Source organism: Equus caballus, chromosome 11, assembly GCF_041296265.1.
Source record: "Equus caballus isolate H_3958 breed thoroughbred chromosome 11, TB-T2T, whole genome shotgun sequence".
NCBI classification, from domain to species: domain Eukaryota; kingdom Metazoa; phylum Chordata; class Mammalia; order Perissodactyla; family Equidae; genus Equus; species Equus caballus.
Window position 1 is genome coordinate 35,787,853 of NC_091694.1, and position 13,772 is coordinate 35,801,624.

Genomic DNA, 13,772 nt, shown 5'->3' on the forward strand with positions numbered 1-13,772 from the left:
CACTCTGTTTAAGTCCATGGTATGCTTCTATCAAGGTCCTGTTTAGGGCATGATAGTCTTCTTCATTTATTTAAATCTTTAATATTATTTATAAAATTTTCTTCGTAATGATCTGACTTATTCCTTAATGTTTATTTTTAGATATTTGTTTCTAGCGGGGAATTGCTATCGTTGATACACTTTTTCCTCTTTTATATTTTCTTACATGTTAGATAGGGAAAGTATTGATTTTTGTATATTTATTTTGTATCCCTACAGGTTTTTTTTTAAGATTTTCTTTTTCTTTTTTAAGATTTTTTTTTTTATTTTTCATTTTTCTCCCCAAAGCCCCCTGGTACATAGTTGTATATTTTTAGCTGTGGGTCCTTCTAGTTGTGGCATGTGGGATGCCACCTCAGCATGGCTTGATGAGTGGTACTATGTCCATGCCCAGGATCCGAACCAGCAAAACCCTGGGCCGCCAAAGCAAAGTGCGCAAACTTAACTACTTGACCACGGGGCCAGCCCCAAGATTTTATTTTTCCTTTTTCTCCCCAAAGCCCCCCGGTACATAGTTGTATATTTTTTAATTGTAGGTCCTTCTAGTTGTGGCATGTGGGATGCTGCCTCAGCATGACTTGATGAGCGGCGCCATGTCCGTGCCCAGGATCTCAACCGGTGAAACCCTGGGCCACTGAAGTGGACCCTGCAAATTTAACCACTTGGCCATGGACTGGCCCCCCTACAGATTTTTTAACCCAATTATAATTTGTAAATGTTTTCTCTTTGAGTTTTTTGGTATGCATTCTGCTTATATGAAGATAATAATCTTGCTTTTTCTTATCTATTATACTTCATATTTATATCTTATTGCATTGATGAGAATTTTCAGAATCATGTTAAGTAATAATTGAAGGGTTCTGCTTTATATTGGGAAGTAGAAGTACAGGAAAGGCTTTCATTCTCACCATAATAACTTGAAATCAGCACATAAAATGAGTAAGAGGCATAAACTACAAGAGAAGCAAAAGGTTTAATTGGGGTCTCAAGAATTGCAGTTTGCTGAGAAGAAATTCTGATAGAAACCCAAATAGTGTCCCACTAGGGAGCAAAAATCAGGGGCTTTTAAAGGTAAAGAAGGGAAATTGAATACAAAGAATTTTAACTGGAGTTGGAGGCAGCGAACTAGGCTTGGCTAAACATTGATTGATTCTATCTTGAGAAAGTTCACAATCCTCAGTCTTTTTGATCAGGGTGTCTGTTCACCTGCTAACCTCTCAAACAATTGCTTCTCTAAAACAGTTTCCGGTTTGCCCCAGTCCAAGGTTCAAGACAGCAAGGCAGTTTCTTTGGAAGGCACCTATGACTCCATTTTCAAATGGCTCTGCTATAGTCAGTTTTGACAAACCAAACATGCATACTCTTCTTCAAAGCCATTGAAGATGTATCAATGCAAAGAAATCTTTAAAAAAAGCAAACAAAACTGAACTCTAGAGGGACAAACCCTTCCTAGGTGATCAAATGATGTAGGGTGCTTTCATATCTGAGGCCAGATGCTGAGATTGGGGGTAAGGCTGTCAGAGAAGTGAGCCTGTATCAGGACAATCCTTGCTTGGTTGAGAAGAAACCAGCCAAACTTTTGGATGAGGAGAAACCAGCCAGACTTGTTTCATATTTGAATCTGAAAGAACCCCAAATGCAAAGATAATCTTCTCTACCCAGTAATTCTCCCATGTGGAAGTTTTGTTGAGATTTGGGGCAGGCTAAAAAGTGAAAAGAGATCTTTTGATTTTGCAGTTTTATGTCATCACCATTTTGAAGTCTCAGAATCTTGAAGGCTTGCAGTCTCATGCCTCTGTGGTCTGAGGTGCTGTCGTTTTGTGGAGTCTTGCAGCCTTGAGGTCTTGCAGTCATGCTATTTCAAGGTCTAATGCAGGGATTGGCAAGCTTTTTCTTAAAAAGGCAGATAATAAATATTTCAGACTTGTGGGCCATATGGCTCTGTCACAATTACTCAACTCTGCCATTGTGACACACTAGCAGCCATAAACTATATGTAAGTAAATGGCATGACTGTGTTCTAATAAAATATTACATATATAAAGATGTATGCAGGCTTCACGCTTGAGTTAGGGACTCATAATTTCAAAAACTAGCTCTCCTGAATAGAAATCTGAACTCAACTTTCAAATAACCAAAGCTGCAACCAAACTTCCATCCAAAATCTGATATGATCAATGATGTCAGCCCCATAGGAGTTAAGGACTAGGCATTTCCTGTCTTTGTCATTTCTTTGTGTGGATATTGATTTCCATCTGGTATCACTTTATTCAGTCTGAAGAATGTCCTTTAATATTCCTTTCAAAAGATGCAGTTCTGCTATTGATAAATTCTTTGAGCCTTTGTTTATCCAAAGCATTTTTCATTTTGCCTTTATTTTTGAAGGATAGTTTCATAGGATATAGAACTAGAGATTAACAGGGTTTTTTTTTCTTTCAACACTTTTTTCTCCATTGTCTTCTGGCTCGCATGTTTCTGAAGAGAAATCATTGCTTATCTCTTAGTTCTACTGTTTGTAATGTATTTTTTTCTCCCTTCTCTTGTTGCTTTTAAGATTTTCTTTTTATCAACTATTTATTTGTGACTTGCTTTGGTTTGGTTTTCTTTTGAATTTTTCTTGCACAGGGTTCATTGTTTGTCTGGGAAAGATTTACTTTCTCCCTCATATCTGAAGGATATTACTGCTGGGTAGAGTATTTTTGGCTGAAGATTGTTATCTTTTAAAGTTTTGAATATGTCATTCCATTCTCTCCTAGCTTGTAAGGTTTCTTCAGAGAAGTCTGCTGAAAGTCTGATATGGGTTCCTTTGCGGGTTATTTTCTTCTACCTTACTGCCCTGAGTATTTTTTCTTTGTCATTCATTTTTTCCAGTTTTACTACTATATGCCTTCCAGTAGGTCTTTTTACATTGACAAATGTAGGAGATCTGAGAGCTTCCTCCACACACATTTCCCTCTCATACCTTGATTTGGGAAATTCTCTGCTATTATTTCTTTGAGCACACTTTCTGCTCCATTCTCCTTCTCTTCACCTTCTTGAATACCTGTAATTCTTATGTTGCATTTCCTCATTGAGTCAGATATCTCTCAGAGACTTTCTTCATTTCTTTTTAGTCTCAATTCTCTCTCCTCCTCTGTCTGGAGCAATTCAACATGTCTATCTTCGATTATGCTCATTCCCTCCTCTATGATGTCCACCCAAGTATTCAGGGAATCTGTATTTTGTTTTATCTCTTCCATTGTGTCTTTCATCTCTAGTATTTCTGATTGATTCTTCTTTATAGTTTCAATCTCTTTTGTGAAGTAGCTCCTGAACTAGTTGAACTGTCTCTCTATATTCTCTTTTACCTCCTTGAGTTTTTTGACGATAGCTATTTTGAATTCATCGTCGTTTAGTTTACGTATTTCTGAGTCCTCAAGACTGAATTCTGGGTATTTATTTTTTCTCTGTTCTGGAGATTTGATGCATTGTCTGATGCTGGAGGAACAGGTTTTCCCCATTGTGATATTATTCGGTTCCTATTACAGCCTATTGCCACTGGATGGGAGTCAAGAGCCATGTATTGTGAGCCCTCCACCTTCAGCTGAGATGGCATGGTGCAGCGTGGCACAGGTGGTGGGGGTTGGGGGGGCACTTTCTCCTGCATGTAGTGCCCCATTTCCCATTCAGCTCTTGCTACTGCTATCTGGTCTCCTGGGGTCTTGGCTTGATGAGATCACCCCATGTGAAAGCTTTTGCCCTGTTAGAGGGCTTCCCTCTAGGCTGCAAGGGCCCTAGGGAGTCCTGGGCGAATCCCATGGACGGAAGGCCCCTCCAGTGCTCCTTCCCTCACAGAGCCTCTTGCTGCCACTATCCCAGACTTTAGGGGAGGGAGCGAAGTTCTCTCTTACCCGGTTCCAGCTCCTCCAAGGGGGGTGCCAGCCTCTCCACCCTCCGTTGTTTGGCTGCTATGATTCTCCAAGGATTCCTGTGCTATTAGGGTATTTTCTGTTGGAATATGGTTGCTCCTTTTTGGTATACGTTGGAGGGGAGAGAGTCCCAGGCAAGAGTCACTCCACCATGATGCTGACGTCACTCTCTTGCATAGGGTTCATTGAACTTCTGAAACTGTAGAATTATAATTTTCATCAAATTTGGAAATTTTTAGCTATTATTGTTTCACATATTTTCTCCCTACCACTTTCTGGGACCCCAATAACATGTATGTTACAGTTTGATATTGTCTTGCAGGTCACTAAGATTCTAATAATTTTTTCTGCCTGTTTTTTTCCTTATGCTTCCATTTGGATAGTTTGTGTTGCTCAGTCTTGAAGTTCAGTGACCTTTTTATAGTTTTAATTTATTTCCTCAATATGGTTGTAGTTTTCCGTAAAGTTTTGAGATATCTATAATAGATGTTTTAAAGCCTTGTCTGCTAATTCCATCATCTCTGTTATTTCTATGGCTTTTTCTACTGACTGATTTTTGTCCTGGTTTTGGATCACTTTTTCCTTCTTGTTTCATTTTTTTTTTTTGGATGCTAGACATTGTGAATGTTACATGGCTAATTGGATTCTGTTGTCTTCCTTTAAAAAAGTAAATTTGCTTTGTTGTGATAGGCAGTTACTTGTGGGTAAGCTTGATATTTTCAAGGAGTTTTTGCTTTTTCTTCTTCTTCTCCCCAAAGCCCCCCAGTACATAGTTGTATATTCTAGTTGTAGGTCCTTCTGGTTGTGCTGTGTGGGACGCTACCTCAGCATGGGCTGATGAGCTGTGCCATGTCTGCACCCAGGATCCAAACTGGCAAAACCCTGGGCTGCCGAAGCAGAGCATGCAAACTTAACAACTTGGCCACAGGGCCAGCCCCTCAAAGATTTTTTTAAAAAGCTTTGTTGGGGCAAGTCTGGATTAGCCTTTACTCCAGAGTTAGTTTTTCTCCTACTAGTTAAGTGTAACCCACTGAGTCTATGAATGTCCCAGTGTTCAACAAGGTATCTCCACTCTGGCTGGTGAGAACTTAGGTATCTCCTAGCCCAGCCTCATGAATTTCACTCTGTGCATACTCAGCTTAGTATTCTGCCAAAAACTCAACAAGACTCTTGTGCAGATTTCTTGAGCTCTTTTCTTTGCACAACTCTTTCCTCTCTAGCATTTTTCCTTGCAAATTTCAGCTACTGAACCTCCCTGAACTACAGCTTCCCATCTTAACTCAGTGAAACCTCACTGCCTAGGTTCCTCCTCCCTTGCTGAAATCTAGAAAGTGACTACAGGCAGAAAGCTAGGGCAGTGGAAGGACTCACCTTGTTTGCTTTCTAAATCTTGACTTTAGTTCCTTGGAGGAAAAAAAAAAAAAAGAATATAATCATGGTTGGAGCTTATCTGTGATTTTTTAACCTATCTTCTGATGAATGAGGAGAGAAAGATGTTCATGTTTTTGTGATGTCCCTTTTACTTGTCACATTGTTAATCCTACTCTACCTCCTCTGTCATTTATTGACTTTGTTACTTATAACATGTTTTATCATTTTCTTTTTCATTTATTTAATAAGTATTGAATGTGTTAGTAGTTACTATATTGACAGGATGAATCAGGCATGGATCCTGCTATTAGGATATTTACAGTGTAGCCTGGAGAGAATATGCATATAGAATCTTTAAATCCAAGATAGAGATTGAAAATTACCCAAACTGAATACAGATAAAAGTGATATGGGAAGCTAAAAACTAATGTCTCAAGTGTTTATTATCTTTGGATTTAAGCAGCCTACTTAATGAGAATTTACAAAATTTTTCCTGATTTTAAACCCTCTTTTATGTTAGTTTGAATTTAATTTTCCTGCCATTTTAGATATAATATATTTGTCGTTCAGAGATTTGTTTTAGGTAATGATTATTTTTAGTAGTTGAGTTAGAAAGTTAAAATATATCCCTGGAAGTTACATTATCAGGATGGACTAACTCTCCAGAAGGGAAATCTGAGGTTTTTATAATCTTGTTTGATTTGACTCTCAGTGGAAGAATCAGACATCATTGATCTGGAGAAACGCTATTGGTTGCTGAAGGCTCAATCCCGGACTGGACGATTTGATTTAGAGACATTTGGCCCGTTGGTTTCACCACCTATTCGTCCATCTCTAAGTGAAGGTAGGAGTCATTCTATTTTCAACTAATGTTCTTTGGTAAGGGCCCACCCAGTGGCTCAGTGTTTGAGTTCACGCACTCCACTTTGGCAGCCCGGGGTTCACAGGTTCAGATCCCAGACCTATGCATGACTTATCAAGCCATGCCATGGCAGGCATCCCACATATAAAGTGGAGGAAGATGGGCACAGATGTTAGCTCAGGGCCAGTCCTCCTCAGCGCAAAGAGGATTGGTGGCAGATGTTGGCTCAGGGCTAATCCTCCTCAAAAAAAATAAAAATACAAGAAAAAATGCAAATGTTCTTGGTAAACACACAGAGCCCATCTCTAATTTCTAAGCAATATGTTTTAACTCCAAAGGGAATTAATGTTACAGATTTGTAAGTTTCTTGAAAATAGCGTAGTCTACTGGAAAAAACTAAAATTGGAATTAAGTTTGTAGTCTTGAGCTTCCTATTCTAACTATGTAACCTTGCATAAATCAGTTTAGTTCTCTGCACCTGAATATCCTCATGTATAAAATGAATTTGACCCAGTCAGTTATTATAAAACTGTACTCCAATGAGGGGCCTCAGCAGCTGGTGCAGGAAAGAGTGGTGGCCACTGGATGGGCAGAGGTCCAGGTTTCCACACATAATCCCACCTCTTCCTCAGCTCAAGTACCTCTACTTTATTTCTTTTACATAAGGAAGTTCCACTTCTGTATCCATCTCCTCCCAAAAATGATTAAGAAACTATTAGACCATACCATCTTTGAGGTCCCTGCTAGCCCTAAACTTCTCATTGCTATGACTTTATTTTTAAGTTAGGAATACAAAGAGTAATTGTGGGTGATATCACAAAAACTGTATTTGGAATCTGAATACTTGGGTTCTGCTGCGGGTTCTGACGTTTTTTAACTTTTATTTTTGGCAAATCACTTAACCCCTTCTGAGCTTTAGTTTTCTACTCTTTAAACTGAGGGCACAGAATTAGATTCTTGAAATAGAAAATCTATATTCTTCAGATTCCTGGGGTACTTCAGAAGTACTTGTTAGGGGAGGCGAGCAGACAGGGCTCTGGGCTTCTACATACTTCAGCAGTGCAGTTGTATTTTTACTTTTTATTTTATTTTTATATATTTTTTATTACTTTCTTTTTGCTTGAGGAAGATTGGCCCTGAGCTAACATCTGTGCCAGTCTTCCTCCATTTTGTATGTGGGTTGCCACCATAGCATGGTTGATGACTGGTGTAGGTCCACCTGGGATCTGAGCCCAAAAACCTGGGCTGCTGACGCAAGAGTGTGCCAAAATTAACCACTACGCCATGGGGCTGACCCACTGTTTTTACTTTTTCAGAATTAGAGATTGATAAATCATGTCATTTGAAAATAAAATTATTCCATGTCTATTTTGCAAAACATTTGAAAACCACAAGATTAAATTTTAAAATACCCTTTTATTTCTGAAATTTAAAATATTAATTTATAAAGTATTAAGTAGTACAAAGAAGACTGCAGTATAGAATTTCATTCTGTTGTAATATAGTGTTTTATTTTTCTTTGCTTCATGAAAGAGCTTTATGGGAACTTATTAATAACACCATGGTATATCTTTTTGAGTATACAGTTCAACTTTTCTCCTTTTTTCCTTTTTATTCTCAATATGTCTAGGTAAGGATAATTGTAATTTCTGACCTTTTTTTCCTGGTTTTTAAATTTTTTAATTGATTTTTATTTTTTACATACTATAGTCATTTTTAGCTGTTAGAGTTGATATAAGAGACAGACAGGCAAACATAACCAAATACCACATGATAGTAATTTATTTTCTGCTAGAATCTTAAGTTTTAGTTGTAATTATATCAGGAGAAAAAGAAATACTTCTTGAGATAGTGGCAACTACTGATAATCTTTTTTTTTTTTTTAATTTGGCCAGTTTATGAGAAAGAGTCATGCCTCCTTTCATAAACATATTATTATTAACATTAAAGAAGTTTGTTGACTATGATTTGTGGTGTCTTTTTCTATTTTACAGGTTTGTTTAATGCTTTTGATGAAAATCGTGACAATCACATAGATTTTAAGGAGATATCCTGTGGTTTATCAGCCTGTTGCAGAGGACCCCTGGCTGAAAGACAAAAGTGTAAGTGTCTTAAACATTTTCATAAAATTTGCAAACTGTACAGAGGACAAATTACTGTTCATTCACGTAAAATCATCTGTGGATTAAGGCTTGAATTTTCATCAGTTTGTCAGATTGGCAAATGCAGTCTCATGTTAAAGTTTTACTGAGTTAGTCTAATGGGTCAATCATCTGTTATTTTTACTGTGGAGTAGTTTGGGATCTTTGTTATTAATAATGGGGTTAATTTTCCTGATGAATTTGCAATTTGTGATAAATGAACTACAGTCAGTTATGATGTATGTGAAAATGTTAAGCATTTAGAAAATATTTTCTGGTAGTCTCTACAGATAATTTTATGTCTTGCATAGTTTGAAGTACAACTCATTTTCTGTCGCTTCTATACATTAATATTTTATTAGCAAAATGAAATTTATCATCAAAACACAATTTTATTAAGTACTGAAATGGTCTTTTTAACCTAGCCAAAATGTTATTATAGCATAATGTATAAGTCTATTGTATTATTAAATCTTAACCATATTTGAGACAAATGAAGCGGTTTACATTTAATTGGAACCTAATTCTAACATATTTTCTAGGGTCATCATCTCTCTGTCTTTCTAAAATATAGCTTCACAGATGTTCCCTATTTTGGGTGTGCTATTTGATATTTTGACCTTTTTTAGTAATATTGTACTATAATGTACTATGTACTATGACTCAATTGATTAAATAGTATAATTCGGAGCTGGCCCTGCTGCACTTCCTCGACCCAGGGTTTCAGCAGTTCGGATCCTGGACGCAGTCCTAACACTGCTTGTCAAGCCGTGCTGAGGTGGCGTCCCACATAGCTCAACTAAAAGGACCTACAACTGGAATATACAACTATGTACTGGGGGGCTTTGGGAAGAATGAAAAAAATAAAATGAAAAATATATATAAATTGTGTAATTCTTATGAGGGTGTATGAAATAGGTAGGTTATTATTTAATCTTAAAAATTCAGATTTATTTTTTCTTCCCTCGTGATATACCATTAGTCCAACCTGGCTTTTTGATAGATTATTTGTTCCCATTAAAGTTATAATATTAAATAAGGAGGCTGAAACCTTTGTTTCTCAATTGAGGTTAATTATCGCCTTAAAAAATTTTTTTTCATTCCACTTTTTCTAGTGGACTAATGGAAGTTAATAAACTAGAGTGATTCATTTGGAGTTTGTTAGCAAAGTGCTGATATTTTTACTTCTTCACATACTGTATTTAAACTTCATTGAAGAGCTGAAATTGTTCTTTGGCGAAAAATGGAGTGTGCGTTAATCAGCTTGTTGTTGATTCCTAATGTAGATGGAATATTTTCAGCATTATAAGAATCAGCTCTGCTGATTTACTATTTAATATATATTTAATATATAATATATAATATTTAAATGTTAGAAATTAAGGGCTTGAGTTACCCCCTCAAAACCTGTGAGGTATTGTAATAGTTACTATATTGGCCCTTTTCTTTTGGTTTGCAAAGAATTTAACTCCAGGTTTAGGTGAAGGATAGGACTTTCCAACCTAGGTAATGATTTAGAGAGAGAGATGTATGAAGTTTGTGCTGGAAGACCTACAAGTTCAGAGGACTTTTAATGACATATAGTCTGCTCCAGATGAGATCTGAATCGAGAATGTACTTGCTTGAGAAACTAAGTAATTTTTCTAGGGCAGCTTTTAGTAAAATGTAGTATACTTTAGAATATAAAAGTAATTTCCTTCCATAAGAGTTTCTTTTCTTTAGTTTGCTTCAAGGTGTTTGATGTTGACCGTGATGGAGTTCTCTCCAGGACCGAACTGAGAGACATGGTGGTTGCACTTCTAGAGGTCTGGAAGGACAACCGTACTGATGATATCCCAGTAAGTTCTGATTGTGTACATCTTGTTGCGTGTAAACTTCCAAGAGGAAAATAGAGTGGAGAATTTTTAAAAAAGAAAGAGACAAAGGGATTTGTTATTACTTGTAGTTGCTATCTTCTGCTGCCCAAAATATTCATAGCTGAAGGTACAAAACTGGGAAATTGCCTCAGAAAATTTAATAAACTGAACTTACTTGTAAGAAAGAAACTACGCGAAAATTGTCTTAATTTTTTAAAGCAAACATAAGATTATATTTATCGTAATTAAGGAAATACTTGACCAAAATATAGTATACTTTAGCCTGAATGATAAAATGATATTTTATCTTTATACCAAATGATAAAATACCTACTTTTTTCTAATTATTCCTTTGGATTTCTGTTTTTAAAGGAATTACATACGGATCTGTCTGATATTGTAGAAAACATATTGAATGCACATGACACCACAAAGGTGAGTCTAGCTAGGACTAATTTATCTTTTTCTAAAAATACCATGTACTCTAAATTGGGATATGTAGCTAATCTACATATTTGAATCTCTTCTGTATCATCTCCACCAGGTGCTTATTTGGACCTGTGGCTACAATACTTCCAAGTTGTCGCTGAAGATAGCCCATTCCATCTTTAAACAGCTCCTTTGAGTGTTATAATATGAAAACTTTTATTATATTTTATAAGCTAGGCATTTTATAAAAATTAAATAGACACAGCCGTTGTCATCTATAGTTTATGATCTTTTTCTCCCATTTTATAAGTTATGGTAAGGCTGACCTTATATAATTAAGCAAAAGAAGTCACACCAAAAAGAATACATATGTATGATTCCATTTATATGAAGTTCAAGAACAGAGGCAAAAGTAAAAAATGGTGATAGGCGTAGAATAGTGATTTCGGGGATGAGTAGATTGATTAACTGGGAAGGACCATAAGCATATCTGAGATGACGCATATAATTTTTTATCCCAATCTGGGTGGTGCATATACATATTCCTTAAAAAAAAAAAATGTCTTAATAGTGTTGGTAAGGGCCTTTCTTGAGTTCTTTTGTTGCAGCCAGAATAAGCATGTAATAGCAGGAATAAGTATGTGCTTTACAAAGAATATAAATTCTTGAATTTTTTAGTTTGACGACATTTATTTGTAAGGATATTATAATAGGTTTATTCCTGTAGCTGGCATTACTGTGGTGTCTACATGTCCCTGTAAAGTTGAAAATAATATGTGAGGCACATTTGAGTTCATTTAAGCCTTTCCACTCAAACATCGACATGTACCAAGTAACAGATGGGTAGGATATAGACTACAGCGGTGTTATAGAGGTTTAGAAAAAATAGGTAACATCAATTTTTTTCTTTCTTCAATCATAATTCCAACATGAATCATTATAGTCTTATTAAATGTTGCTCAATAGAAACAAATAATAAAAATGAATTTTACCGGGCTTGAGCTTTGTTTGGCAATTCAGGCAGTCTTCTCCCTTCATTCACCTCTCTCTGCAGAACACTAAGGTATCCACTTCTATTTGGTATGTATAAGAACAGAAACCTGCAAATGTTTCTGTTAGAAAATGCCTTATGTAGAGATACAGTTTCTAACACCTTTTCTCTGAGTGTTTGATAAACATGTAGGTATTACTACTGTCTATGTAAGATGAAGTTTCAACTTCTGGTTCTGCTGTGAACCTTAAAAAAATATATAATTCAGCTGCTCTATCTCCATGTAACCATGATAATGAAGTGGTAACAGTTTAGAATAGAACTTAGACCTTTCTACCAAACCTATTAACTATGTTCACTGGTGACTAGATTGTTCCAATTTACCCATTTTTTATACCTTTAGATTGGTAATAACATACTTAAATGGAAGTATCATTAAAGCCAATAATTATAATTAAATACTAAATTATCATTAAATACTAAATAAATCATTAATGATTAAATAAATTATTAAATGCTAAAAGCTAATAACATTATTATCCATCTAGGATTGTTAGGTAATTGTTGAACACATGAAGTAAGAAACATTTGGTGTATTTTTGGGAAATGTAATATAGATATTCATTTTTTGTATATATTAAGTTCCTTTAAATCTCTAAGAAGTCTGATAATATTGCCAGATGTTTCTAAGAAGATCTTAGGAAATTGTTAGGATGAAAGAGCAAAATTCAGAGAGTCTGCTTTTTGCTTTCAAAATTAAGAAATACTCCATTTTCCCTACCCGGGGTCTTTTGTGGTTTTCCGTAGGTAACCGTTGAAGCAGAAGATATTGTCAGTTATTTCCCAGGTCTTATTGAAGGAAGAAGATTGTTGATGATAAATTGTTCTCATTATCATTGACTGCTTCAACAGAGTTTTGTTACTTTTAGAACTTATCCTAGCTGGCCTACTTTTCAGATGAACACATAACATCTACTTTAAATTATTGGTTTACTTTCAGACAAATGACCAATATAAGTTTAATAAGCCAGATTTTATTCAAATGCTGTAAAACATGAGACCATTCTTAACTTGAGATCTTTTTGAATATTATTTCTCTTTCAGATGGGCCATCTTACTCTAGAAGACTATCAGATCTGGAGTGTGAAAAATGTTCTTGCCAATGAATTTTTGAATCTCCTTTTCCAGGTATGTTTAAGGTAAATGACAGGTACAGAGGGTAGTAGTACCAGTAAGTCTACATTTTTTTCATTATGTAGTAGTTATTGTAACTAGGCTACAAAACCATATATTATGAAAAAACTATGTTATCCTGTACACCACCTGAAAGATGGTGAGAGAAAGCCAGGAGTGCCTACTGAAGCTTCTGAAAATCAGGATATGGGAGATAAGATAGAACATGGCTGATTATGTGTATTTATCTTATCATAACTTGTGATAGAACAGCATGTAGACACATAGAGAATCATTTAAATTATAATAGCCATCATAATTTGCTATTTTTCTTCACTGTTTTTTTTTTTTTTTTTCGAGGAAGATTAGGCCAAGCTAACATCCACCACTAGTCTTCCCCATTTATTTTTTCCTGAGGAAGATTGGCCCTGCACTAACATCCGTGCCCATCTTCTTCCACTTTATATGTAGGATGCCTGCCATGGCATGGCTTGATAAGCAGTGCGTAGGTCCTTGCCTGGGATTCAAACCTATGAACCCAGGGCTACCAAAGCAGAGCACGTGAACTTAACTTCACCACCAGGCCAGCCCCCACTGTTGTTTTTTTTTAAAAGACTCTTCCTAACAAGTGAAGCAGTGTGAACAGAGAGATGGATCATAAATAGGCAGCTGTAAATTTTTCGAAGTATGTAATGTCTCCAATTAGAAGATTATCTTAGCTGCAAGGCTGTTTCTTAATCTTTTTTCTTTAGAAAGTCCAAGAAAGATTGAGGGAGAAGGAGGGAAAAAAGCTGCCAGAAGTCAAGATTAAGCTATAGAGGTTGCCAAATTCTAACTCTTTTCCTAGTAAAGTAGTTCCTTTGCTCCAATTTTTAAAACTAATTTACGGTTTCCTGTTTTTCAATATTCTTCATAAATATTTAAGTTGATTTAATAGTGGTATTTTAGATTCTCCTTATTTTCCTTTCCTTGTAAAAGCACCCCTGTGAAGGTCAGAAAGGT

General features: G+C 35.9%; 1 protein-coding gene across 1 annotated transcript in view; it reads left to right on the forward strand.

Annotated features, from left to right (window-relative positions):
- The window catches only part of USP32 (ubiquitin specific peptidase 32), a 201,966-nt gene that overhangs the window by 123,677 nt on the left and 64,517 nt on the right, over positions 1 to 13,772 (forward strand). The window contains exons 6-10 of the mRNA XM_001503781.7: positions 6,031 to 6,162; positions 8,175 to 8,282; positions 10,044 to 10,159; positions 10,550 to 10,612; positions 12,702 to 12,785. Coding sequence (XP_001503831.2) covers positions 6,031 to 6,162; positions 8,175 to 8,282; positions 10,044 to 10,159; positions 10,550 to 10,612; positions 12,702 to 12,785 — 503 coding nt within the window. The remainder of the gene's footprint in view (positions 1 to 6,030; positions 6,163 to 8,174; positions 8,283 to 10,043; positions 10,160 to 10,549; positions 10,613 to 12,701; positions 12,786 to 13,772) is intronic.